General features: G+C 45.2%; 1 protein-coding gene and 1 pseudogene across 2 annotated transcripts; both read left to right on the plus strand.

Annotated features, from left to right (window-relative positions):
* The first annotated feature begins 1630 nt into the window (after positions 1-1630).
* Positions 1631-2387, plus strand: LOC103675678 (annotated as a pseudogene).
* A 1387-nt stretch (positions 2388-3774) lies between these two features.
* On the plus strand, positions 3775-23363 carry COPZ1 (COPI coat complex subunit zeta 1). 2 transcript variants are annotated; one of them, XM_008704685.2, is made up of 9 exons: positions 3775-3875; positions 14452-14520; positions 15862-15943; positions 16559-16650; positions 18240-18295; positions 19597-19674; positions 19837-19888; positions 21086-21124; positions 21735-22043. In XM_008704685.2, the coding sequence occupies exons 1-9, from the start codon at positions 3858-3860 to the stop codon at positions 21795-21797; spliced, it is 549 nt and encodes a 182-aa protein (XP_008702907.1). In that variant the 5' UTR covers positions 3775-3857; the 3' UTR covers positions 21798-22043. The 2 variants fall into 2 exon arrangements, with proteins under 2 accessions (XP_008702907.1, XP_008702908.1); XM_008704686.2 differs by having other exon boundaries at positions 3783-3875; positions 21965-23363.
* Positions 23364-23661: the final 298 nt, after the last annotated feature.

A 23661-nucleotide genomic window follows, 5' to 3' on the forward strand; every position in this document is an offset into this window, starting at 1 on the left:
ACTGTACACCTAAAAATGGTTGAAATGGTAAGATGTGTGTTATATGTAAAATAAATTAAAATATGTTACACTATTTTACAATTAAAAAGTAAAAAAAAAAAGAAAAGGAAAGATAAGCTTTCTTACACATCCCAACCTCCATACCTTTATTCATACCAAACTCTAAACTCTACCTGGCATTTCAGCAACATATGGCTGAAGTAAGGCCTAACTCAACACCTCCTCTTCTCCCAGACCTTGACGACCCCCTGCCCCAATCCTGAAGGATCACTCCCTTTTAATATCTGTGCTCCTTATTAGTCTTTTAATCCTCAACTTCCCTTTGACGCTGTTCATTCCTCTTTGTATCTTACATTTTCACAAATGTTCATTGCACTCAGTAAACACTGTTTGAATGTTACCATTTGAGGGAGAGGGCCTGAGGAAATAAATGAAAGGGACATAGACGGCAAGTCGAGTGCGTGAGATCTATGTGTTACAACATGGCTATAAGTAGAGTCAACGATGGCAACAAAGGGGAAGCGTTCAACTCTACCTGGGGACATCAGAGAAGGCTTCATGGGAAGAAGTTGATTTTGTCCTTTAAAAAATTGCTTATTTTTCTCCTTCTAAATAGCACGCACACATTTTAGAACACCTGGAAAATATGGGAACACTGAAAAAAGTCCTAGCTCTTAAAGAAAAAAAAGGAATCTCAGGCAGACTCCCCGCTAAGCAAGGAACCCCAAGCAGGGCTCAATCTCAGGACCCTGAGATCATAACCTGAGCCGAAATCAAGAGTCAGACCCTCAACTGACTGAACCACCTAGGTGCCCCCATTTGATTGATTCTTAAAGGTTTTCCAAGTGAAGGAGATATGGAAGATAAAACTTTAACTCTAGATAGCTCTAGTCTGGGTTTTGTTTTGTTTTTTAATTTTTAAGTAATCTTTATCCCAAACATGGGGCTCAAACTCACAACCCCGAGCTCAAGAGCCTCAGGTTCTATGACTGAACCAGCCAGATGCTCCAGAAGGCTCTTGCTTATTAAGTCCAAGTCACAACAAGAATTAACGTCTCCATCAAGCCAGTTGTCTTCTCCCTACAGCACAGTCACCTAATAGGCTGGAGAGCTAAGAACGAGCCATCTTTTGGAACAATGTCTGATTGCTAAAATTTGTCACTTACTCTATCAAAGGAAGAGGACCCCCCCCTTACACATTTTTCCTCCTCATGGTCCTTATAGCACATCTGGCGCTGGAGTACGGTACTTCAGGTAGGACTGGAATACACAAGAGGCTGTACCACAAGTTAGAAGAGTGGATTGTGGGTAAGAACATGGTTTAGAGGGGCGCCTGGGTGGCTCAGTCGTTAAGCGTCTGCCTTCGGCTCAGGGCGTGATCCCGGCGTTCTGGGATCGAGCCCCACATCAGGCTCCTCTGCTATGAGCCTGCTTCTTCCTCTCCCACTCCCCCTGCTTGTGTTCCCTCTCTCGCTGGCTGTCTCTATCTCTGTCGAATAGATAAATAAAAAATCTTAAAAAAAAAAAAAAAGAACATGGTTTAGAACCAGACCTCCTATGCTTGAATGTATGGCTGCCAATTAATCATTTTATGGCTTTAAGTAAATCATTTAGTTTCTCTGAGCTCTACTTTCCTCATCCATGAAATGGGAGCAATAACCATCTACTTCATACAGATTTTCTAAAAATATTAAATAATGGGCCTTGGGGTGGCAGGCAGCTGGGGGAGAGGGGGTGGCCCTGGAGTAGGGGCTGTGGCGGTGCGTGGGGACCCAGCACGGTGGCTGCAGGGCTGGCGACAAACTACTAAAATTCCCGTGGAAGCAAAGTAGGATTTAATAAGAACATAATGGGTGGAGAAGAGAAAACCTATCAGGGGCTGTGAAGGCCCTGATGCCATGTATATCAAACGGATACCTTTTGATGGTCATGAATTTATTGTATAAAGGGAACACGCACTAACATCAGGACAATAATAGCCATGTTGAGTGGCCCAGGTTGGTTTGCAGAGAACAAAACTTTTGAGGGGTACCTGGCTGGTTCAGTCGGTTAAGCCTCTGACTCTTGATTTCAGCTCAGCTCTTGATCTCAGGGTCGTGAATTCAAGCCCTGCATTGGGCTCCACTCTGGGTCTAGAGCCTCTTAAGGAAGGAAGGAAGGAAGGAAGGAAGGAAGGAAGGAAGGAAGGAAGGGAGGAAGGAAAGACGAAAGGAAACAAATGAAGTCAGTTTGAGAGACATCTGTTCATATGTGCTATCAAAAGTATGCATGTATTTTACTTACAATGTTCACTACACTAACAGCTCCACAGAGACATTCCTGAATTCCCAACTGCACCTGAAATTGCACTGGAACTGCTGATGACTGTGAACTTCCTAGATCGTTAAATAAAATAAATTATAATAAACGGCTAACTTTTTTAGTATTTAAAAAATAAATACATAAAAATGTTAAATAATCTATTCAAAGATTTAGCATGTGCCTGGCACATAGTAGATGGTCATTAAATGTTAGTTTTATCATTAAGGTGCCAAGCCAAGGACAACTTTGTGATGCCAGGCACAATGCTAAATGTTTGAATAACTCCCCATTCAGAACAGATAAAGGCTAAGCCCTTACTTGCTCCAGATACGAGGCTTGTCACCGGGGACTTTACCAGAAAAACAATTACCCTCCTTCATACCATATATTAACTCTAGTTTTGTATTGTTCTAGACTTTTCTCTTAGGCCCTCTGGCTCTACTCCTAAATTATTAGAAAAACTCCTGGGTAGGTTTGGATGCTCTTCTTGGAGAGCTCCTGAAGACGCAATTGTCAGAAATGGGAAAAAAACAAAAAACAAACCCAAAAAACCCACTCTTTAGAGATAATATAAGGCAATAGGTGTCCTTGACCTAGGAGGAGTCGGGACCAACGAACCTAGGGGTAGGGGAAAGCTAAACTTCATCAAAAACCTTCCATATTGTGAAATCCCTGCATTCTGTAAACTTCTCTTTTCTCGTTTTGCAACAGCTTGTCCCTACTGGAAAACCGCAGACCCTGTTCCCTATGCCCTTCCTTATCCTGGACCCTCTACCCCTTTGTCCCTCCTACTCTCTCCTATCTAGTCTCCAAAGCTCTAACGTCCCGTTTCATGCCTGGTCAAAGAAAATCTGCTTTAGAAATTCTCTGGCTTCTTGTCCTTCCCTGTGCCCAGCAAAGCCTGGGACTCCATCTTGGGGAGATTGTTACTGTAGCAATTAACACCTGGCAGGCTTGTTTTATCTAGTTAATACGCTAGGCATCTCTTGGCTTTATTCGATGGTTGTGCAGACTTTGTGAGGATACTGAAGGGATCTCAGCGAGTCGGAGGAAAGGGCTAGCAATGTTTGATAAAGCAACCTTGGATACCCAGGGCCTAAGGGGGGCTCTTGGAATGAGGATTAGGATAGGATTCCGTCAAGAGCTGCCAGTGTTGAGGGCTAAGGAGACACAGCGCCCCCTAAAGGGAGTGCGGATTAAAGTTGCTAAAGCGGACCGACGATATCACGTGTTCTCCTCTCTGCCAATTGAAAATTAATAATCGCTTCCTCTGTTCCCCATGGAAACAACCCCGCCCCACTGACTCTCCCGCCCCAGTCAACTGTGAGGGTTTGGCTTTTTATTGAGTGTTTAAACTGACAATCAAATGCCCGCGCTTTCTGGCTGGACCCCTTGCTTCCTCTAAGCAAGTTAGTACACTGATTGGCCAATAGAGCAATAGCTGGTACGATATAGTCCAATAATCCTCCTCTTGGGCGGGGTCTAATGAGAACGCGGGACCAATCAGCGGCGGTGTTGCTTTTGCGGCTCCACGTCGGCACCAGCTGCGGGGCAAGATGGAGGCGCTGATTTTGGTAGGAGCCGGAGGGGCAGCGGAGATGCTGTGGTGTCCAGAGGGGCCGGGAGTTGGGGTTCAACCTGACTGGGAGGGGGTAGAAAGGGGAATTCCGGGTAATCCTCGGGGACCGAAGCTTCTGCCAGTCCCTGAAATAAGTGTGTGGCCTAGTATAGGAACTGTAGGAGCTAACGCCTCGGTTTAGAGTAGGAAGCTCTTCCGGGGAGAGGGCAGAATCCGTGGAAAGTTGAAGCGAGCACATGGAGTCCTTAGGATGCGTAGGCTCATAAGCGTACTGGATCGGGGTCCTTGAGGTTCCCCCTCATTCTGAGCGTTATGGATGATAGCCTGGTTTGACTTTCTCCGAACCTTCAAACTAGCCCCAAATTGTAAGACTAGACTGCAGGTGTTTGTCATCACCGGGTTCTCCTCATGGCTGTCACAGCTTGACTGTCTTTTGATAATAACGTTACATTTCTTCCAAAAATGGTTTTCCTTTTACTTCGGTCTCATGTTAATCCCCATTATGTAGGTTTGTCATGGTGAATGTATTCCATCAAAGTTCTGGAATACCTGATAGAGTTAGCATGGATTATAAAATATTTTTTCCAGACTCCTTGTTCTGTTCTTTTTTTCTCCCTACTAAGACTTTAGGAATTCTTAGTGCAGGATCTGGGATGCTAAGTCTCCCTCTGGTTTTATGAGAATTTTGGTGGCGAAGGGAGTGTTTTAGATTCCTTGCCCATATTATCCCTTTTGCTTGTTAAAACAAATAAAATACTTATTACCCCTTCTTTAGGACTGGACTAGAGGATTTCTCTCTCAAGTGCTCTGTTGTGCAATTTGGGATGTTACTGTGTATGTGTGTATAGGAATTTAGCTCCCAGCCTCCTTCCTTGATTGAGTTGAATTCCATGATCTTTCCAAAGACATTTTCTTGTATCTTTTCCTTCAGCTCTAATATATGTGCACATCCAGATTTTTATCAGGTAAAAGAGAATAACAGGTTTGATTTCTTTTCTTACAAAATGGTAAAGATAGGGATAATTCCTTCTGATCGTATGGATTGGGCAAGTCTAGGCAGCAAGCTTAAAATCTGAGGGTTTTTTATTTTTTTAATTTTTAATTTTTTTAAAGTAATCTCTACACCTAGTGTGGGGCTCAGACTTGTGACTCAGAGATCAAGAGTCGCAGGCTCCACCAAGTGAGCCAGCCAGGCACCCCCTGAGTAGTTTCTTTGTTTTGTTTTGTTTTGTTTTGTTTTGTTTTGTTTTGTCAGAGAGAGAGAAAGTACAAGCAGGGGGAGTGGCAGGTAGAGGGAGAAGCAGGATCGTGACCTGAGCTGAAGGTAGATGCTTAACTGACTGAACCACCCAGGTGTCCCAACCCCTGAGTAGTTTTTAATAAGATGTTTTCTGTACCAGGCAGTTAGCCAATATTCTTAACCAGTTAACAGACTAGGATAAATTCCAGGGAGTTGGTTTCTTTGGAAGTTTTTAGGAGCTTTTACAATGCTGTCTACATCTGTTTACAAGGGAGCCTGCTTAGAGGTGTAGGACTGAGGGACATGATACTTGGGGAGCCCTCTTAGTAAGGGATCTGTGTGTAGTGGTGAGTTGAAGGAGGTATATGTGAAAGTCTCTCACTCGTTTTTTAGTCTCTGCTTCCTCAGTGAAGTCTGTTTCAATCTGCTTCTTCCTTATATCCATTTTGATCTGTACCTAAGATGCCACTTTCACAGATTCCTGCAAAACTGGTCAGGTACCCCTGAACTTCGCTTTTAAAACCATACTGATTCTTTGTCATGAGAAATCTATGTAATGGGGTTAGGGGAAACCAAATTACAGGAAAAAGGGATTGCTCAAGGAAGCACATGTCAAATGAGGGTTAAATTTTGATTCCTCATCCTCCCAGACTGAGTCTTATGTTACTGTAGGTTTTCTCATCATGGACTTTCTACCTCTTCAGTATGCGGAATTGTACTTTTAAACGTCAGTTATATAAAGCTTTTGTTGGGGACAAAGTACTAACAGGTATCAATACGTGTGCTGGTCTCCAGAGTTCTTATGATATTAAACTAGTATTTTCCTTCCTCTGTGTCAGCTCTTTCCAGCATTTTTTTTTGAGGGGGGCTCTTTACAATTTCATTATATTTTGGGCCCCCAAATAAGAATTTGTATATCTTTCTCACCATTCCAGTCTTTTCTCAACCAAAGTTCTAGGAGAGAATTAAACCCTAAGGCATTCATTAATATAATGAATCAACTTCTCTGTATCCACAATGGTACTAGTTTGTACCATCCTTGGGAGAAACTAAAAAAAAACAACAACAGTCATTTAAATAGTTTTCAGTATTCAGTGCTTCAGATGAGGAACCCTAGTTGAGAATCAGGTGATACTTCCTAAATTTTTATTTCTCTCTACCCTCACAAACTGGCCCATGAAATTTAGCCCCATCAGATTCAGAATCACCTTCCTGCATTGGTCCTTTTTCACCTTATCCCCTCCTCTGTTTACTCAGCGGCATCTGATTACTTAAATTGCCGTCTTCGTTGTGAAAAGTATGAGGAATTCCTGGATCTTACCTTAGCTCTCTACTGAACTAGAGTTTACTGTACCGTGATAATATTGAACGGACCACTCCTTAAAGAGGGCAGACAGCTTCTAAAGTTCTTGTCGGATTCCTCCTTTCACGTTTCTGTTTCCTGGTTTGGCTGGACCTCTGAAGAAATCTGATCAAAGTGTATTCTTCTATCCTCACCTCTACAAGGCACACAGCCATAGGTTATTGAGAAGAAGGGAAGGGTAATCTAGAGGGGGTCAAGAAGAAACATCTGCCGAAGTTTGATCTGATTATGGGAATTTCTAAATACCAGTAGTTTCCCTTCATTTAGGTACTTTACAGTGGGTCACATTTCTTTCTTGAAGTAAGTAATCTGGCTCTAGGTTTGTTTTTTTTTTTTAAGATTTTATTTATTTATTTGACAGAGATAGAGACAGCCAGCGAGAGAGGGAACACAAGCCGGGGGAGTGGGAGAGGAAGAAGCAGCCTCCCAGCAGAGGAGCCTGACTTGGGGCTCGATCCCATAACGCCGGGATCACGCCCTGAGCCGAAGGCAGACGCTCAACCACTGTGCCACCCAGGCGCCCCTGGCTCTAGGTTTTGAGCAGATTTGTCTAATCTTTCTCAGGTCCTCTTGTAGTCTCTAAGGAAAGAGACCCTTTCATCACTTTCCCTTCCCTGTGCTTTATAGTGCTCCCAGCGTGCATCTTTGGACTCAGCTTCCTCTCTCCTGCTGTTTTCTGCCGTGCTCTCCCTTTCTTAGCTGTGAATGGAGAGGGATCTCTGCAGGTCACCATTCTCCGTTAATAACCAATGAAATCTTAAAGATAATGACGTATCTCCCCTTCCTCCTTTCCCCCTTTACCTTTTTTTCTGAAAGCTGAATTACTTTAGCAGTCTAGATCCTTAAATCTTTCCTCATAGGTTTCATTTTTCCTAATCCTCTCTAGATTAACTGTGTTTTTCCATTGTTTTTCCGACTAGACTTAATTCTATCCTTTCTCTCCCCTTAGTAAACGTTTAAATCCCAAATTCTAAGCCTCATTCAAAAATCAGGGCATCCAGAGTGCACAAGAGTATGCGTATTTATGAAACTATGCAGAATACATCAATGACTTAAAGGTTGATATTGCTCTGTGGCCTTCGCTTCCTGAATCATCTTAATGGGGCTTTTGTTAAATTCCTTTGGCACTAACAGTAGAGGTACTTGGCCTAAATGCCCCCTCCCCCTGCTCTGGGCAAAGGTATCAATTACATTAAGCCCCCAAAGCACTCCCATCTCGTTCCTGGCAGTCCCTTGTGCCCCTCTCCCAGCTGCGTCCTTGTTGGTGCCTGGCCCCTCCATTTAGTTAGGAGAAGCAATCTCCTCGTTCCTGCACTGTGGAGATATATTTCTCAGCTAGGGCGCGAGCAGTGCCAGCACTGCCCCCGGTGAGGTCCCTGGCAGCCATAAAAATTTTTATTGTGATTATGTTGGTGTCGGGGTGTCCATCTGGGTTATTGCACACCTAGTTTAATTGATTGAAGTTTAATTTATTGACACTTCAAATTAAATGATCAGAATAAACTGTGCTGTTACTCTGGCCGGCTTGTTTTAATGGTTGATTGCTGGAAGCAGACCTCGGCTTGAACTAAAACCCCCAAAGAGCAATTGACGCTGCTTCTAACTCTCTCCATGTCTTGCCCTCCAAGAAGACCTCGTTATAGATTTCCGACGTATTTATATATTTTTTTTCCCTCTCCTTCACAGTGGTGGGAAAGAGTTGGTCCCTGGCAAGGTATAAATTATATCAGAGGTCTAGGGGAGCTGTCACATGGTCAAAAGAGGAGGAGGGGGTCTCCATGCGAAGAAAGCCAGATCTTTGAGAAGCCAGGTCTTCCCTGTGAGGCAGAGGATGAATGCAATTATCCAGATATTTGAGGGACCCTGTGGCAGATTTAGGGTCTTTTTCATCTAGATATTTGCTACTGTTTTTTACTCCATTGACACGACTTGATTAGAGTTAGGATATTGACAAGACAACTAGTTATGGAAAGGAAAGGGAAACTCGAGAAGCAAATAAAGGATTGAACAGGAGTAAAGAATCATTGCCTACCTATCCACTTATAGTAGAGTAATTAGAAAGACAGGGCAGAGTGCCCTCAAGCAGCTGACGAAAATGAACTGGGAGATTCAGTCCGTGCACGATATAAGATGCTGGTACTGGCAAAGGCCCTCTCATTCTGTCTTGCCTTTCTCTCAGATAGGACAATTAGAGGAGTTCTCTTATCTTTAGATTTCCTAGCTTTCGGTGTTTGACCACGTCCATCTCTTCAGAAGTCTTTCCTGTGTCACCTAAGTCTCAGGCTGCAGGTGAAGTGTGTGTCTCCCTATCTGGCTGTTTAGTTTTCACACTGTCAAGGCAGATATCCCCACCTACAGTCACAGGTTTGGATAGCTCTACTGATTTTCTTAACTCCTTTTCTATTATTTGTGGACCTGTTAGAGGGACACAGACTGGAGCAGAGGATAGCAGGTACTCCTCGGGATGTGATTTTAAATTTTGGCTTGGTAGACTGAAAGATGAACACAGAGGCTGTCAACTCATTCTCTTAGACTATGGGGCAGCGGGGGGTGGGTTCGGATAGCATGAAACATCATAACCAAGGACTTGGCAGAAATAGATCTAGTTCCATTTGATATTTCCCCTTACTGACTGGTGTTTAAATGAGAGCTCTTGGATTACCGAACTGGGAAGGCAGGAAGTTCTAATGTTGCTCTCAGGCCTTGGGTGTGGAGTACTCTGATTTCTGCTTGTTCAACTCCTCTCTCTTTCCAGTGCTGCTTGGTTTATCCTGCATTTCTGTAGTTCTTTCACTTTCCTAATAGTTGGAGAATTGACTATGTGGCCCCTGGGGAAAAATTCTACAGATAGACTTTCTGAAAAAAAAAAAAAAAAAAAGTTCTGGGCCCAGTGTGGGGCTCAAACTCACAACCCTGGAACCAAGAGTTGTGTGCTCAACCGTCTGAGCCAGCCAGGCACCACGCTTTCTGAATATTAAGAGAGGACCTGAGATTTTGCATTCCTGAAGAGTGTGGTCTTGGTTACCTTTGTCCTTCCTGTCTCACAGCCACCAGATTTAGTCATTGAAAGGTGCTGACCTTTGCTCGCCCTGCTGGCTGCGTTAGTTTTCTCAATCATATTCATTAATTTATGAAGGCCACACACACGTATTTATTGAAATCATTATTTGGTGCCAGGCAGAGGAGAGGGGGTTATTTACAAAAGTATCACTCATTTCCCCTTTTTTTCCTCCTCTCTCCACACCATCTTATTATCCTCCCAGTATCATATTTAATTCTAACTGAGCTCCTTGAAATCATAAATTTGTGAATGTATGTTTTTTCTGGGAACGGGGTCCATAGATTTCATCACCTTACCAAAGAGGTCTTCTGTAACTTAAGGTATTAATAACTTTAACTGATCTGGATCAGGCCTCTCATTTCTCTGATGAAGAAGCAGAGTCCCACAGAAAGGTAGAACTTGAATTAATGGCTGATCCAGATTATAATAAAGGATTTTAGGAGTTTAGAAACATTTTCTCCTGTAGCCTATGAGTTCTTAGTAGTGACTGTGCTTTCACATTTTGTATCTGTGTCAGATAGGAAGATTCTTCCTAGGTCTCTTCCTGACATCACTTTCTTCCTTCCTAAGATTTGTGTGCAGTTTCCTCTTTATAGCCAGTATTTGGTCTCATGGCATCTGGGTTATGTTCCGTGGTACCTGTGGCTCCTCGTCTTTCCTGACTTGTGCTTGAATCTAAGCAAACCCTTGGGTAGTGTATAAAAACTATGCTTCCTTGTCAAATCCTTGAGTTAATTCTTTTCGTTTGAAGTCCCTAGGCTTGTGGCTGGCAAATTGGAACCCTCAACCCCAGAGGAGCTTTTCATTTTGAAGAAGTTGGCACAGAGGGGCCCTTGGGTGGCTCGGTCATTAAGCGTCTGCCTTCGGCTCAGGGGTGATCCCAGGATTCTGGGATCGAGCCCCACATCGGGCTCCCTGCTCCACTGGGAGCCTGCTTCCTCCTCTCCCACTCCTCCTGCTTGTGTTCCCTCTCTCGCTGGCTGTCTCTCTCTCTGTCAAATAAATAAATAAAATCTTAAAAAAAAAAAGTTGGCACAGAATCAGGGAGCAAAATACCTGCTTAGCCAAGTGGAGCTGGGAGTGGTATCTAGGAATTTTTCCTTCTAGTTTATAGAGTTTTGATTTTACTTTATAAAAAGGGTTGAGGGAAGAGCATCTTGTTTCTTGTTGTTCAGAACCTGTTGCCAAGCCAGGGTACTACTTTTGGCATGGCCATAAAGATTTCTTTATAAGTGGAAAATGAAGAACTTTCTAGGAATCTCAACCGGATTCTTACTTGTGCCCTTTCAGCTCTGTGGCTAACATCCTCTAACTCCATAAAGGCTTCTTGGTCGTGTCCCCTTTCCCCCGTGAATTAAATAAAGTAACCAGTCTTAGCCCTCAAATATCCTGTCTGCCTGCTGCAAAGACTTAACCCCCCCACACCCAGTCCTCTTCTGGTGGCATTCCATGATCTTATCCCAGAGTTCCCTCTTACTGTATACATTGTGAACTGACTTCATTCAGTGCTTTTTCAGAGCCCATCTCCCCTACTTTGACTTACAAGACACAAAAATAGCTTTTATCCAGAGCTGCCTTTTTAGTTATTTTTGCTGACTATAATCGTGAGGAAGTGCTGCAGGTCATTCGAAGGCCCACAGGGGGCAGCACTAGGAATGACTTCCTCCTCTAGTCCCCTCTGTGCTGGGGGCGGGGGTACTGGGAGATGATGTTTTTCACCAGGCTTCAGAAAGCTCTCTGATTGAGATCAAAGACTTCTTTGCAGCAGGCTAGTTGCTTGTTCGGTGTTGTTTCAGCTCTCCTGAGGAGCCCAGTCTAGTTTTCTTGATAATAAAAATATGCAAGAAAATCTGTCTGATACCCAAACTCCCACAAACCAGTCTGCCTACATATCATTTCCAGGCACTATTAGCATTTGAGGTGAAGTTCTGTTATACACTCAGGCTGTGGCTCTCTGAAAGTCAGTGCATCACAGAACTTTGTCTCGAAAGCTTTCTAGCAGCTACACATTCGGGAGTGGGGGGCAAGAATAGACCTTTTAAATCCTTTGAACATGGCCCTAAGCTTGTAGGGTCTTTTTCAGTAATCGGCATTTAATGTCTTACAAGGTCAAGCCTAGTCCATTGTCCAGGAGGCTCATTTCTCAATAGCTGGGAGTTATTTATAAACTTGCCCTTTGCAAAAACTTAAGATGAAATTACATTATCAGTAATGGCTTCTGGGGCCTTTAAACTGGCTGGTTTTATGGTATGAGAGGAACTCTTGGCCTCCCCACTCCTGAGGGGTAAAGGCCCCGGATGAAGTGGAACCGTCTGTAGTCAGGAGGTGGCAGGAGAAGTAAAGGAGAAGCTGCTGGCTCCAGCTGTAGCAGAGTGGAGAATTAAAACAGAATTTAGACTCACGCCTAAATTCTTGGCTTTATTTAGTATGGTTATCCCTTTGGCAGTTTGAAATGACCAGCCTTTTCTCTAGTGCCTTCTTACCTCTTTCAGAGCTGTAGTAAGTCAGATCTGGTCTTCTCCCTGCCTTCCTTTGCCTGTCTTTTATCCTTTCCAGTAAGGTCCACTTCCTATTTTGGGGGTTTCCTTGATAACATCTCCTAGGAAGCCAGTGAGAAAAGCTAGGAGCGGAACCCAGGGATCTGTTTCTTTCTTTGCCAGCAGTTTTAGGCACTCATTCCTTGTTGGCCACAAAGGGCATTGTTTCTCTCCTAGTTGGCCGGTGGCTATAAGGGTTTTTCTTTTCTTTGGGATCCATCTTATTCTTTCTAAGGATGCCAGGCTCTGTGGCTGCAAGAACCAGTTACCTATTGCCAGACCAATGCCCAGTTTAAACCATTAGGAAGCTCTCCAAGATTCCTGTGAATGTGGAGAGAAGAACAGAGCCAAAGATTTCCAGGGAAAAGGTTGTAGAAAAAATTATGTCTTCTAAATTTCCTTCCCTGTGGGCTTCTTTTCCTCTATTAAGGAAACTCATTCCCATTGGTGTCTCCCTTTTGGTGAATCGAGGATCCAGGTGCTATAGAATTGAGTCTGCTTTATGGGAAGATCTTTCTGTGTGGTATAGGAGTTAGGAAACCTTCTCTTTGTGACCTTTTAGATGATATTCTAGGGGACTTCCTTCCACTAGACACAGAGTTCTTTAGTTTGAGACAGAGTATTTACTCCAGGGAGTAATGTGTATGGGGCGGGCATCTCTAAGAAGTGTTTATCAGAGGAGAGATAAGTTGGTAGTAATATCACCCAAAATGGCCACACCAGAACATCTGCCTATATTTGGAAGTCTAATTATTAGAGGGTCCCCTAGATGCTTACTGGTTCAAGAAATTTTACTTTATTCTCAAACTTCATTAATTCTCATAATCTATTCAAATACTGAGAGTTTAGTGTGTGTCACACATTGTTCAGGACACTTGGAATAAATCAGTGAACAAAACACAAAAATTGCTGTTCTCAAGAATTCAAGTGGGGAAAGCTTACATTCTTCATCACCCTGTTGTCAGAGGACTGGGTTCCCTGTACTCTCATTCTTAACTCCCTGAGGCGTAGGGTTGGTTCTTTGCACGGAACCATAAGCCTCCTGGAGCCTCATGGGACAGTTTACCTTTGTAGAGGTTGCAGTTTCTGGATCCTTGGCAATAATTCTTTCATCCTCACTCTTGGGTCTTTACTAAACACACGCTTGGAGATTATATTTAGCCCCTGTGAGGACTGCGGGTTTCCTAAGTAAGGCCAGGAAAGGGAGGCAGCAAAGCAACAGCCCTTTCTCATAGCACAGGGGAGGGATATCAATGGTAAGTAATGCTGATTAGAAATTCAAGGAATGTGAGGGGCACCAGCTTGCTCAGTTGGTAGAACATGCGACTCTTGATCTTGGGGTTGTGAGTACATTGGGCATGGAGCCTACTTAAAAAAAGAAAAGAAATTCAAGGAATGTGGGCCTGCAGACACCTTCCATACACATAACACTGCCTCCCTTTCCTTCCTCTTCGTCTCCTGATTAGCTGGTTCCCTAGAAGTTGCGGGAGTAGAGGAGCTTTTGTAGAGTGATACGTTTTGCAGTTGTTTGAGTGTAACCATTAAGACTGAGGCTTTGGTTCCTTTATGAGAGCCATTATCCTCAAAATTTGATTTTGGGTAGTAAAAGAACACTCCCCTTCTGCTCATTATATCTAGGCTCCAGGCTTCTTAGATCCTCTTCTTTACTACTTCTTAATTCCCCCAAAATTCAGATTGGTTTATGTCTTGGGAAGTTAAGTGGTAGTGGTTGGGGGTATAGTAGAATTGGGAGCGCAGGGGAAGTCTTGGAAGATGGATGTCTCACTGGGCTGCGTTCAGAACTGGTGTATCTGTGAGCATAAGTGTGTGCACACGCATGCGTGCTCATTTCCCTCTGCTCAGTGTGTGTGGGTGGTTTAGGGAAGGCCTGCTTTATGCCTCTGCATTGCTACTGCATTGGGACTGCAGAAACTTCCAAGTACACTAGGGCATTCAACCCTATTTTCAGATAGCCTCGTGCAGTGCCTATTAATTAATCTGGTCACTTTTGATACCTACCTGTGCATGGGAGACCAGGGAAGGAGAGTAATTTGGAAAATAACTGTAGCATAATATTTGGAAATAGCAGCATGACCTACCTTGATTAAATCCTCTGTAAGTCTGGCTCAGAGAAACTGTTTCTCTGATGCTGCTTTGGAGTCCTTTGTTGAAATGCCCCCTCCCTCAATTCAGTTCATTCACCACTTGATCATTCTCAGTGGGAATTACCTAAATCTAACCAGGTTGGGCTGGGGGACATACAGAGGCACCTCTGTATCCCCTTGCAGGCCCAGTGGGACTAGGGGAAGGTGTCTAGTTTGCCAGTGGTGGCAGGAGCCTTCAGGACTGAGTATGTTCATATCTCTTCAGGAACCCTCCCTGTATACTGTCAAAGCCATCCTGATTCTGGACAATGATGGAGATCGACTTTTTGCCAAGGTGAGATTCCCTTTGAAATTCATTTAGGAGCAAGACAAAGACTTATCTGAAATTTGGATCTTGGGACTGCCCCTATTGTCTCATATTCCTTGATACTATAATTTTGAGAATTCTTCCATTTTCCTGTGCCAACTCCAGATAAAACCCAAACTGCTTCGGTATCTTAGTTGCCCTGCTTCCATACTTGCCTCCCACAGATTTCGACCTCCTTTATTGTCAGCATCAGAGCAGGGAAAAGCTTGGGAACCTTGGTTCCCGAACAATACAGTGCCTGGGTGTGAGAAGCAGGCTGCCCGTGCCCGTCACTCCTGTCCCTTTTCCTTCTGCCTTGTCACCCTGCCTGGGTTTTTCCAGGGAATTCTGCATTTCCAGGATCCCAGCCCTAGGTCTGCAGTCACCACCAAGCTTGTACCTCCTGACATCCCCTGTGTGATGTTTCAAACTTTGGATCTAGAAAGAGAGGAGAAAGGACACCCCTCTTCTCTCCATATTCTCCCCCTCCTGTGGAAATTTTTTCTGTCCCTGGTGTATTAACTCCGGGCAAGCACAGCATAAATCAATCAGCAGGTAGAGATTAGTTTAGAATTCACCAGCTGTTCCTCCCTGTAATTGGATGTAACTATGCAGGACACCTTTTGAAACAGTTATCCAGTTACTAAATGCCAGACCTGTCATAGGTCTTCAGCTGACTGCGACGGATTAGCCCCTAAAGAGCAGAGCGATTTAGCAGCCTGTATCTCCACCCCGTGCCAGGAAGAGCTTGGGAGTGGGCTCAGCAATGTGCTAGATTGTCTCCTGCTTCTTGCAGTTTGCAGAAAAGAGAGCTGAGGTATGAGAGAGATTGGGTAGGGTTTGCCTTTCTTTAGAGGGGGTTTATGCAGCCTCTCCCCATTCCTCAGCTTCATACTGTGAGTGAGGGTCTGAAAGAAGTGTTCTGTGCTTCTAGTGCTTTTTATGTTCCCTAGCACTGCTCCCTGACATGGGGTAGCTCCTAGGGAGCACTCGGTGAGAGTAGTCTCGAGATTGCTGTCCTAGAATGCAGACAGGGGCACAGCTTCATCATAGGGCATGTAGGCCTCTGCCCCTACAGTCTTAGAAATGTGAGGTGGGCATGCTTACAGCAGGGTCTTTAAAAGGATTTTTTTTTTTTTTTTTTTTTTTGTATTTGCTTACTCACTGACCATTCCCTGCCTCCATAGTTCTTCCTTCTTCATGTCAGTATTTTTCCCTCACCCCATGCCTTGAAGGAGAGAAATCCAAGATCCAGGGCAAAACACAGACACTAATCATTCTGGGCTCCCAGCTCTAATGACTCAACCCATCTCCTTTCTTTCTGACCAGTACTATGACGACACCTACCCCAGCGTCAAGGAGCAAAAGGCCTTTGAGAAGAACATTTTCAACAAGACCCATCGGACTGACAGTAGGTCATTTTCCTTTCACTGCTCCCTGTGTTGGGGGAACCATGGTGGGCAGCGGGTGGCAGCAGGACTGCAGAGAAAGGATAAAATGACTGCCTCCTTTTTTTCTTTTTTCCTCCTCCCCTCATATAATAAACTCTTCAGAATGTAGTGGGGAGGTGAGTGTACCTCACGCGGGAATACCGTGCTGGCAGGTTGGCTGTTAGCTACCTGTCTAGTCCCTGGATTTATGAGCCTCACTTGACAAATTTAACTGCAGCTCTGCTTATTGTACCGCATCCATTAGGGCAGGTGAATGGCAGTCTGTAAAGGTGACCGCTCTGCATTTTCACCTCCGAAGGATCGACTAGTATCCTGTCTCATATGCGAGGAGGGAAATAAGGGTAGTTGGTGGGGAGGTGGTTAGAGGAGAAGATACATTTTGATTTCCCCAAGTGTACTTCCCTTCTTCTGCTACCACCCGGAAAGAAAAAGCAGGTCAACTTTGATCTTTGGGGGTTATTATGACCTACCTTACCTTAGCCTGAACAGCTGGATGCCAGGAGTTCGTAGTAACTCCTTCTATCCTACTTTCTTATCCCGGGCCACCCACTGTTTCCACCTTCCCCTCCCCCCAGGTGAAATTGCCCTCTTGGAAGGCCTGACAGTGGTATACAAAAGCAGTATCGATCTCTATTTCTATGTGATTGGCAGCTCCTATGAAAATGAGGTGAGAATTCCACCCTTTTTTGCTCTCTCTGATCCCACTTCCTAAACCATGGGCAAGACACAGTTACTGGTTCTGGACCCTATGAGTGCCCCGTCCCTCTGGCTCCTGACTGGGCTAATGAAGTTGTCAGAGATCCCTGCTGACCTCACAAACATGGCCTAGTAAACAAATCAACCTAGAGTGGAAGTTTTCCCTAATTGCTCTTTTTCTTTTTGATTTTTTAAAGTTTTATTTATTTAAGTGATCTCTACACCCAACGTGGGGCTCGAATTCACAACCCCGAGATCAAGAGTTGCATGGTCCTCTGACTGAGCCAGCCAGGTGCCCCCCCCCCCAGTTGCTCTTGCTCTTTTATCTCCGTGTAGGAGACACCACATATATTTTAATACATACTAACATATATCAGTGGCCTTCCCTGTATAGAGTTTTTAAAGATGTATTCCTTTTTTTTTTTTTTTTTTTTTTTTTTAAGATTTTATTGAGAAAGAGAGTATGCGCGCACATGCACAAGCCGGGGGGGGTGGTAGCAGGGGGTGGATAGGGGCAGAGGGAGAGAGAATCTCCAGTAGACCCTGTGCTGAGTGTGGAGCCTGACACAGGGCTTGATCTGACAACCCTGAAATCATGACCTGAGCCAAAATTGAGAGTCAAACACTTAACTGACTGAGCCACCCAGGCATCCCTTAAAGATGGATTTCTGAGGTTTGGTCAAGGTTGGGGGGATGCTTGCTTCTGCTATGAAGGGTCCACACTTGACTGAGTTTGGGTCAGTTAGCCAACATTTGGGGTCATGTTGAAGCCATACATTCTGAATGGATCAACTTGAGAAGACTGTGGGTATAGTCCTAACCTGCTTCCTATGCCCAGGAAAAGCTACTTACCTCAGGTAGCAACGTCTAGGAGAGTAGATAAGTAAAAATAAGCCCCCATATAATTTGAAACAAAAGTAAAAGTTTGAGAGAATCAATTCTTCCGAAACTCTTACTACCTTAAGTGCTTTGTAAGGTACGTTGTTATCTAAATCTTACAGCACTTCTGTGAGTTGTGGGCATTAGTGCCTTTATTTTATAGATGAGGAAACCAAACCATGAGGAAAGATATGAAATTACTTGCATATGCACTGTTGAACTATAGATGTGGCAGTTTCATATGGTTCAACCTAATAACTTTTCCAGGGTCACACATCTAGAAATGGCTCAGCTGGGATTTAGCCCAAATCTATCTGACGCCAAAGGCCATGCTCTTTCCACTAACCCTCTGACCTTAGCTATTGTTTGGTTAATGATTTCTTTACCTAAGATATCAGGTAACACATATACAGTTGGCAAAGATATGTAGAGGATTGTGATGGGAAAATTTGAACAGTCGGGTCAAAGAGAGGCCTCAAATTGTGAGATTGTGTAGCAGAATTTATTTCTGTGAGAAACCACAGGTCCTCTTCCTGTTTTGCTCTTACTTCCACCTTAGGCTTTTGGTCCTTTGTGAAAGCCTGTGTCTTTTGATGCTTAATGAATTAGCGGGTTTGTTGTTCAGGTAGCAGTTTTCAGGGTCTTGAACCTTATCCTTCTGCTTCTTCTGTCTCCCAACAGCTGATGCTCATGGCTGTTCTGAATTGCCTCTTTGACTCATTGAGCCAGATGCTGAGGTGAGCAGGCCATTCTTGACATCTGTTTGGGAGAGAAAGTCACTATTCATCAGGCCCAGGGGTTTGTGGGGGAATTAGCAGAGGCTCCAGGGAATTGATTTACCTTGAGAAGTTAGGCTAATTATTTCAGAGTGATTCACATTGATGAGGAGGACTGGATGGAAAGTATGTCCCTCCTGTGGGATAATTCTCCTAAGAAAGGGGACTGGGAGGGAGCAATGTCTCTCTACTCTCTTATTACCCAGTGGCTCTGTCAGAGTTCTGAGCACCATTAAGGTGCTTTCGTAGACTTCATTAGAAGGTAGGGGCAAGGCAAGCATAGGGAAATGTCCCAGATGTAACATAAGTACCTTGGGAATGGAGGCAACACTCCCAGTTTTCAACTTTAGCCCTTAGATTTTCCCTTCTTTAGAACAGGAAGAATACGCCATTTACCCTCTCCTCCCTTTCCACCTCCCCAGCAGCCCTCTGTTCCCACATAGATGGGCAACAGAAGAGATATAAGATACTTTTCCTGAAAACATCCAGGAGTCTGAACTTCATTCCCCCAGCAGCTCCCAAGTGAACCCAGTACAGACAGCCATCCGCCATCCGGAGCAGAACAGCAGGCGCTCTCAGCCCCACAAAATCAGCAGGGCGAATGGCTCAGATTTCCTCAGGAAGGGGATGATTTATTTCTTAGCCAGGTGAATGCGTAGACTTCATTTCGGTGATCTAGTGAAAGAGTCAAACTGACGGATGTGACTGGCCACAGGCACAACCACCGGATCTAAGGCTGGTGGATGAGGGCCTGACCGTTCCCAGCCCCTAGCTGGGCTTCTTTTCAAGGCCTGTGAAGAGCTGGGGAGGGAGGGGGAGGAGGGGGGAGCGGAGAGAGGCCTCGAAGGTTTGTCAGAGCTTAAGTGCAAATAGAGTTTGCACTCAACTCCTCTCCACCTCCTGCCCCTCCAGGTTGAGTTTAGCTGCTTATTCCCTTTCCCGCCCACCGGTGTCAGTGTTCATGAGCAGGGTCGCTAGCAGCGTCACAGTAGGTGGGGAGAAACTAGCTCTGGATAATCAACTCTTGAATAGTCAGACATTGCCTGTAGTTTTTGAATCTCTTTCCTGACATTCCTGATCCTTACTTAGCAACTAAGAGTAAGAAGAGGTTTAGAGTGGATAAGCCAAAAAGTTCTTATTTACCTTTTAGTCTGTGTGGTTGGTGGAGAGAATTGGTACAGTTTTGAGTCCCCAGCTCAGGCAATGTCCTAGGATTCCTTTTATGCACAGACTGGTTTTTTTCTCTTCTTTTGGGGACTCAGGAAAAATGTAGAAAAGCGAGCTCTCCTGGAGAACATGGAGGGACTCTTCTTGGCTGTGGATGAAATCGTAGACGGAGGGTGAGTTTTCTGATCTGCCTGGACCTCCTTGGATTTGGGGTGAGGGGGTGGTGTAATTGCCTCTATCCTAGGCGAGTGGCCTGAGTGACCAGAGTATCCCCACAATGAATGAGTTTGTCTTTCAGGACAGAGCGAATGATGGTTTCTTCTTTGTCTTCTTAGGGTGATCCTAGAGAGTGATCCCCAGCAAGTGGTACACCGGGTGGCATTAAGGGTAAGCAGGAGTGTGCTCCCCTACATCCCCCATCTACTCACCCTCCAGGGCCTGACCTGTTAATGCATCTAAAGGTCAGGGATTATAGAATACATACAGCCTTCCCCTTTCCTTTCAAATTCTCATTGTCTCAAAGAGGGGAAGCAGAAGGAGCATATTTTTGCCCCTTCCCTGGTACCTAGCATCCCATATAGTCTTTGCACAGAGGGAACATTTAATACATACTTAATTGAATCAAAGATGAATAGAAGAAACTTCAATAGTAATGGTTCTGAAACTATAAAGGAACTTGAGGTTGACTTATACTTCCTTTGGGGATGGATCCCAATCAGGTGAGTCAGGAGAGTGGCTTCCTTGTCTTAAAGTCTGAGGACAGCACCTCTCTGTCAGGAAGCATTTATTTGCCAGAACCTCAGTCCTCTTTTGGTGGTAGTAATATCAGAAAGGGGCCTCTGAGTTAACCGTAGAAGCCTCCAAGTCTGCTAGGGAGATCATGGTGGGTATAGAGAGAGCCCACCAGCAAGTGGTGGGGTGCCTAGATGTTTGAGCAAAGCAAATCTCCCCATTCATAGAATGTCCCAGCTCTGACCTCCACAGAGTGAAGGCTGACAGTGTCGGGTAATGGGAAATCTTCTCCCTTAACTGCCATGGGCTCCATTTGCATAGTTTAATCTTCTCCTCTAACATATGTCTCTATGTGGCAAGAGAGAGGGTCCCCCCTCCACCCACTCCCGCCTTCCCCTTCTCAGGCTGCTGTTGCAGCAGTTTATTTCTTCAAATTAACATGCTGTCGTTACCCATCAGGCCTTGCGGGATCCATTAAATTACCCCTGGCTTCCCCTCATCCTTTCCCTAGTGATATTGATATTCAGGGAAGGTCTTCTCTGACTAGGGAATCAGGTCCCCCACCCCCAAGTTGAGGATCAGATAACCTGCTGATTACTTGGAATGGAATAAATCTTTTAAGAAGTCCTCCTGCCTTAAAACCGAGGATGGATGAAATCACCCTTTTCTGCTTACAGTCCCTCTGGCCAAGAAAACTGTGGCTGTACTACCTAGAAGGGACTGAGAAGCCAGGCATCTGCCTTTTGCTTCAGTTTAAAGGACCAGACCACCTTTTCCTTCTCCACTACTAACTTCAGTGAGGTCTTGCTCCAGCTTTCTCCCATGTTAAATGCTTCTCTGTCTGTGTCATAGGGCGAAGATGTCCCCCTTACGGAGCAGACCGTGTCTCAGGTATGACTTTCTCTTTTCTTCCTCTCCAGAAGGACTGGGCCACTAAAGAGGCTAGAACAGCATTCCACCCCAGCCCAAGTTTGAATGAGTCTAGAGACTGAAGGCACATGTTTCTTGGCTCCCTCTTATTCCAGAGAACTGGGGACACTCATACAGCCAAACACTCCCTACCCACCCAACTCCTGTCCCACATTCCTGTGAGCAGTGGCTGTCAGCCTTGCTCTCTACCCTTCAAACCCTCCCTGCCTGATTCCTCATTCAGTGATTTATTCCCCAGCAGAGGCTTGCCTTAAGCAGATGGTCTGTGTGTGTGCACACACACACGCATACACACACACATACACACACACACACACACACACACTCTCTCTCTCTCTCTCCTCTTATTATTCAAATGAGGGCTAAGCTGGAAATGCATATTCTAGAATAAGCAGGTTTTGCAGATCCATCCTGCTACTTTGCGGATAGATTGTCTACCTAATGTGGGAGGCAAGGGAGGGATTCTGTTTTCTACCTACTTGGAATTCTCACCAAGAAGTCCATCTGGATGTGGTAACCCCTCCTTTCTAACATATGTCCAGTAACCCCCAGTTTTTTTCTTTCCTCCCAGGTATACCTCTTCTCTCTTCATCCCCCCAGTGGATTTGAATTCTTTTGGAATTTCCCAAACTGACAGTCCTCTAGGGCCTTAGAGAGCTTCTTCCCACCCCTCCACCCTTGGGGACTTTGTATTTGCCATTCTTCTAAGGACAGGGAAGGCAAGTGAGGGAAGGAGAGCCCCAGTCTCTATCCTTGCCCTGCCCCCATCCGGCCCCTCAACTGCTGCCCTTGTCCCTGCAGGTGCTGCAGTCAGCCAAAGAACAGATCAAGTGGTCACTCCTTCGGTGAAGACCTCACTGTTCCAGGCTCCTCACCCCCTCAAAAAATCCACACGTCTGCTGTGACTTCTCATCCAGTCCCCCAACTGATGCTCTCAGGGTCATCTCGGGGATCACAAGGGATCCTTAAATCTCCATTCTGTCTGTGATTGCTCCCCCAAACCTCCATGTATGCTTCCTATTCTTTCTCACTTTTTTTGTGGTCTGGGAGTAAAACTCCCAGCAGATTCTAAAGGCAGGGTAGGGGAAGCACCCTCTTCCTTTTTACACCGGATTATGCTCTCATGCTCTCCTAGCCCCCATATTTTCTTCTCAACTTCTGTGCCCTTTGCTGCAGTTACACTTGAGATCAAAGCAGGAGAAAGAATGTGCTGAGTGTTTTCCTGCCTTTGCCATTACTGGGCCTTCATCCCAACAGCCCATATGTTAGCGAGGGGAGAGAGAGAGAGAGAATTCTTTTCTATAGGGTGAGTGGGGGTGGCATATCCAGTCTCAGCCACAGCCCCACTTACTGGCCTCAGCATTTCCTCCCATCCCTTCTTACTGCCCTGTCCTCTAGCCTTGGAAAAAAGATTGGGAACAGCTAATGGGCAGGGGACAGAGTGGAAGAAGCAGGGATTTAAATTTTATTGGATAGGGCTTATAAAATTCTGTATTTCAGTCACAGCTGCATTCTTTCCCCTGATCCTGGCTTATAGCTTCAAAACTGCTGTGCTTTGTAAGTGTTCACTGTAGGGGTGTCCGTCTCCTGGTCCACTACCTTGACTCTCCACCTTCCCTACCCGTGGGATCTTTGCCTGGCTTGTCCTTGCTGTGCCCCGGAGCAAAGCCAGTCCCTGAACTAAAACTCCATTTTAGTCTTGGGAAGAAGAGTTTTTGCTCAGAACTGGGGAGGGGTGGGATTTATGACTTGGGCCTCTGGGCTCTGTCCCCTTTGCTCCCCCACATGCATCTCACTCCTCTGCCTTGGGTCTGCAGTCTCTGCCGCTCAGCCCTGTCTTCCCTCTGCCTCAGCCTTACATCCAGGCAGTAGGTCTGGGCTCTTTCCCTCCCTAGGTCGCTGGGAGAGGTGCCTTTCTTCAGAAAACCTTCGGGATTCGGATTTCCCCAGGAAGATTGAGGTTGGAACACCCGCTCTTGGGTCTAATCATTCCCCTTGACCCAAAACTTCCCACAAAAATGTCTAAAAAACCTTCCTGAGACTTAAGCCTTCTGTCCCACCCACTAACTGCCAGTTCTCCAAGACTGAAGTGGGGCGAATACCTGGGCGTATTTGAGGGGGCATTTTTGTGTCAGAGATGTATGGAGTCAGGAGATACTGCTTTGTGCAAAGAGGAATAAAACACATTTCTTTTTCCAAACTGCCTTTGTGTGATGTTTCTGTTCCTCTTCCTCTCTTTTTGGCAGCTGCTTCTATTCCTCCAGTGCCCCCCCATCACTCCCCATCTTATAATATTTCTTCCCTCCTACCTCAGAGACTCCCCAGCATTCCACCCCCATCCCTAATTTACGGGGCTGTTTGCCTCCTTGGCATCTCTCCGTCCCTTCGCCTGGAAATTGGCGCCAGGGGTGGGGTGGGGGTGGTATTTTCTCAGTGGGAGTCCCAGGGAACTGACTGCTCCCCCCACCACCCCCAAAGCCAGCTGCCTGCTCCCGCCT

This window comes from Ursus maritimus, unplaced genomic scaffold, assembly GCF_017311325.1.
Source record: "Ursus maritimus isolate PB19 unplaced genomic scaffold, ASM1731132v1 scaffold_26, whole genome shotgun sequence".
NCBI classification, from domain to species: Eukaryota; Metazoa; Chordata; class Mammalia; order Carnivora; family Ursidae; genus Ursus; species Ursus maritimus.

Bases quoted from the DNA above. Each gene is read 5' to 3' on its own strand.
- COPZ1 (XM_008704685.2), top strand. The intron at 18,296-19,596 runs GTGAGCAGGCCA...TTGGGGACTCAG, and splicing joins TCATTGAGCCAGATGCTGAG to GAAAAATGTAGAAAAGCGAG. The intron at 19,889-21,085 runs GTAAGCAGGAGT...TCTGTGTCATAG, and splicing joins TACACCGGGTGGCATTAAGG to GGCGAAGATGTCCCCCTTAC.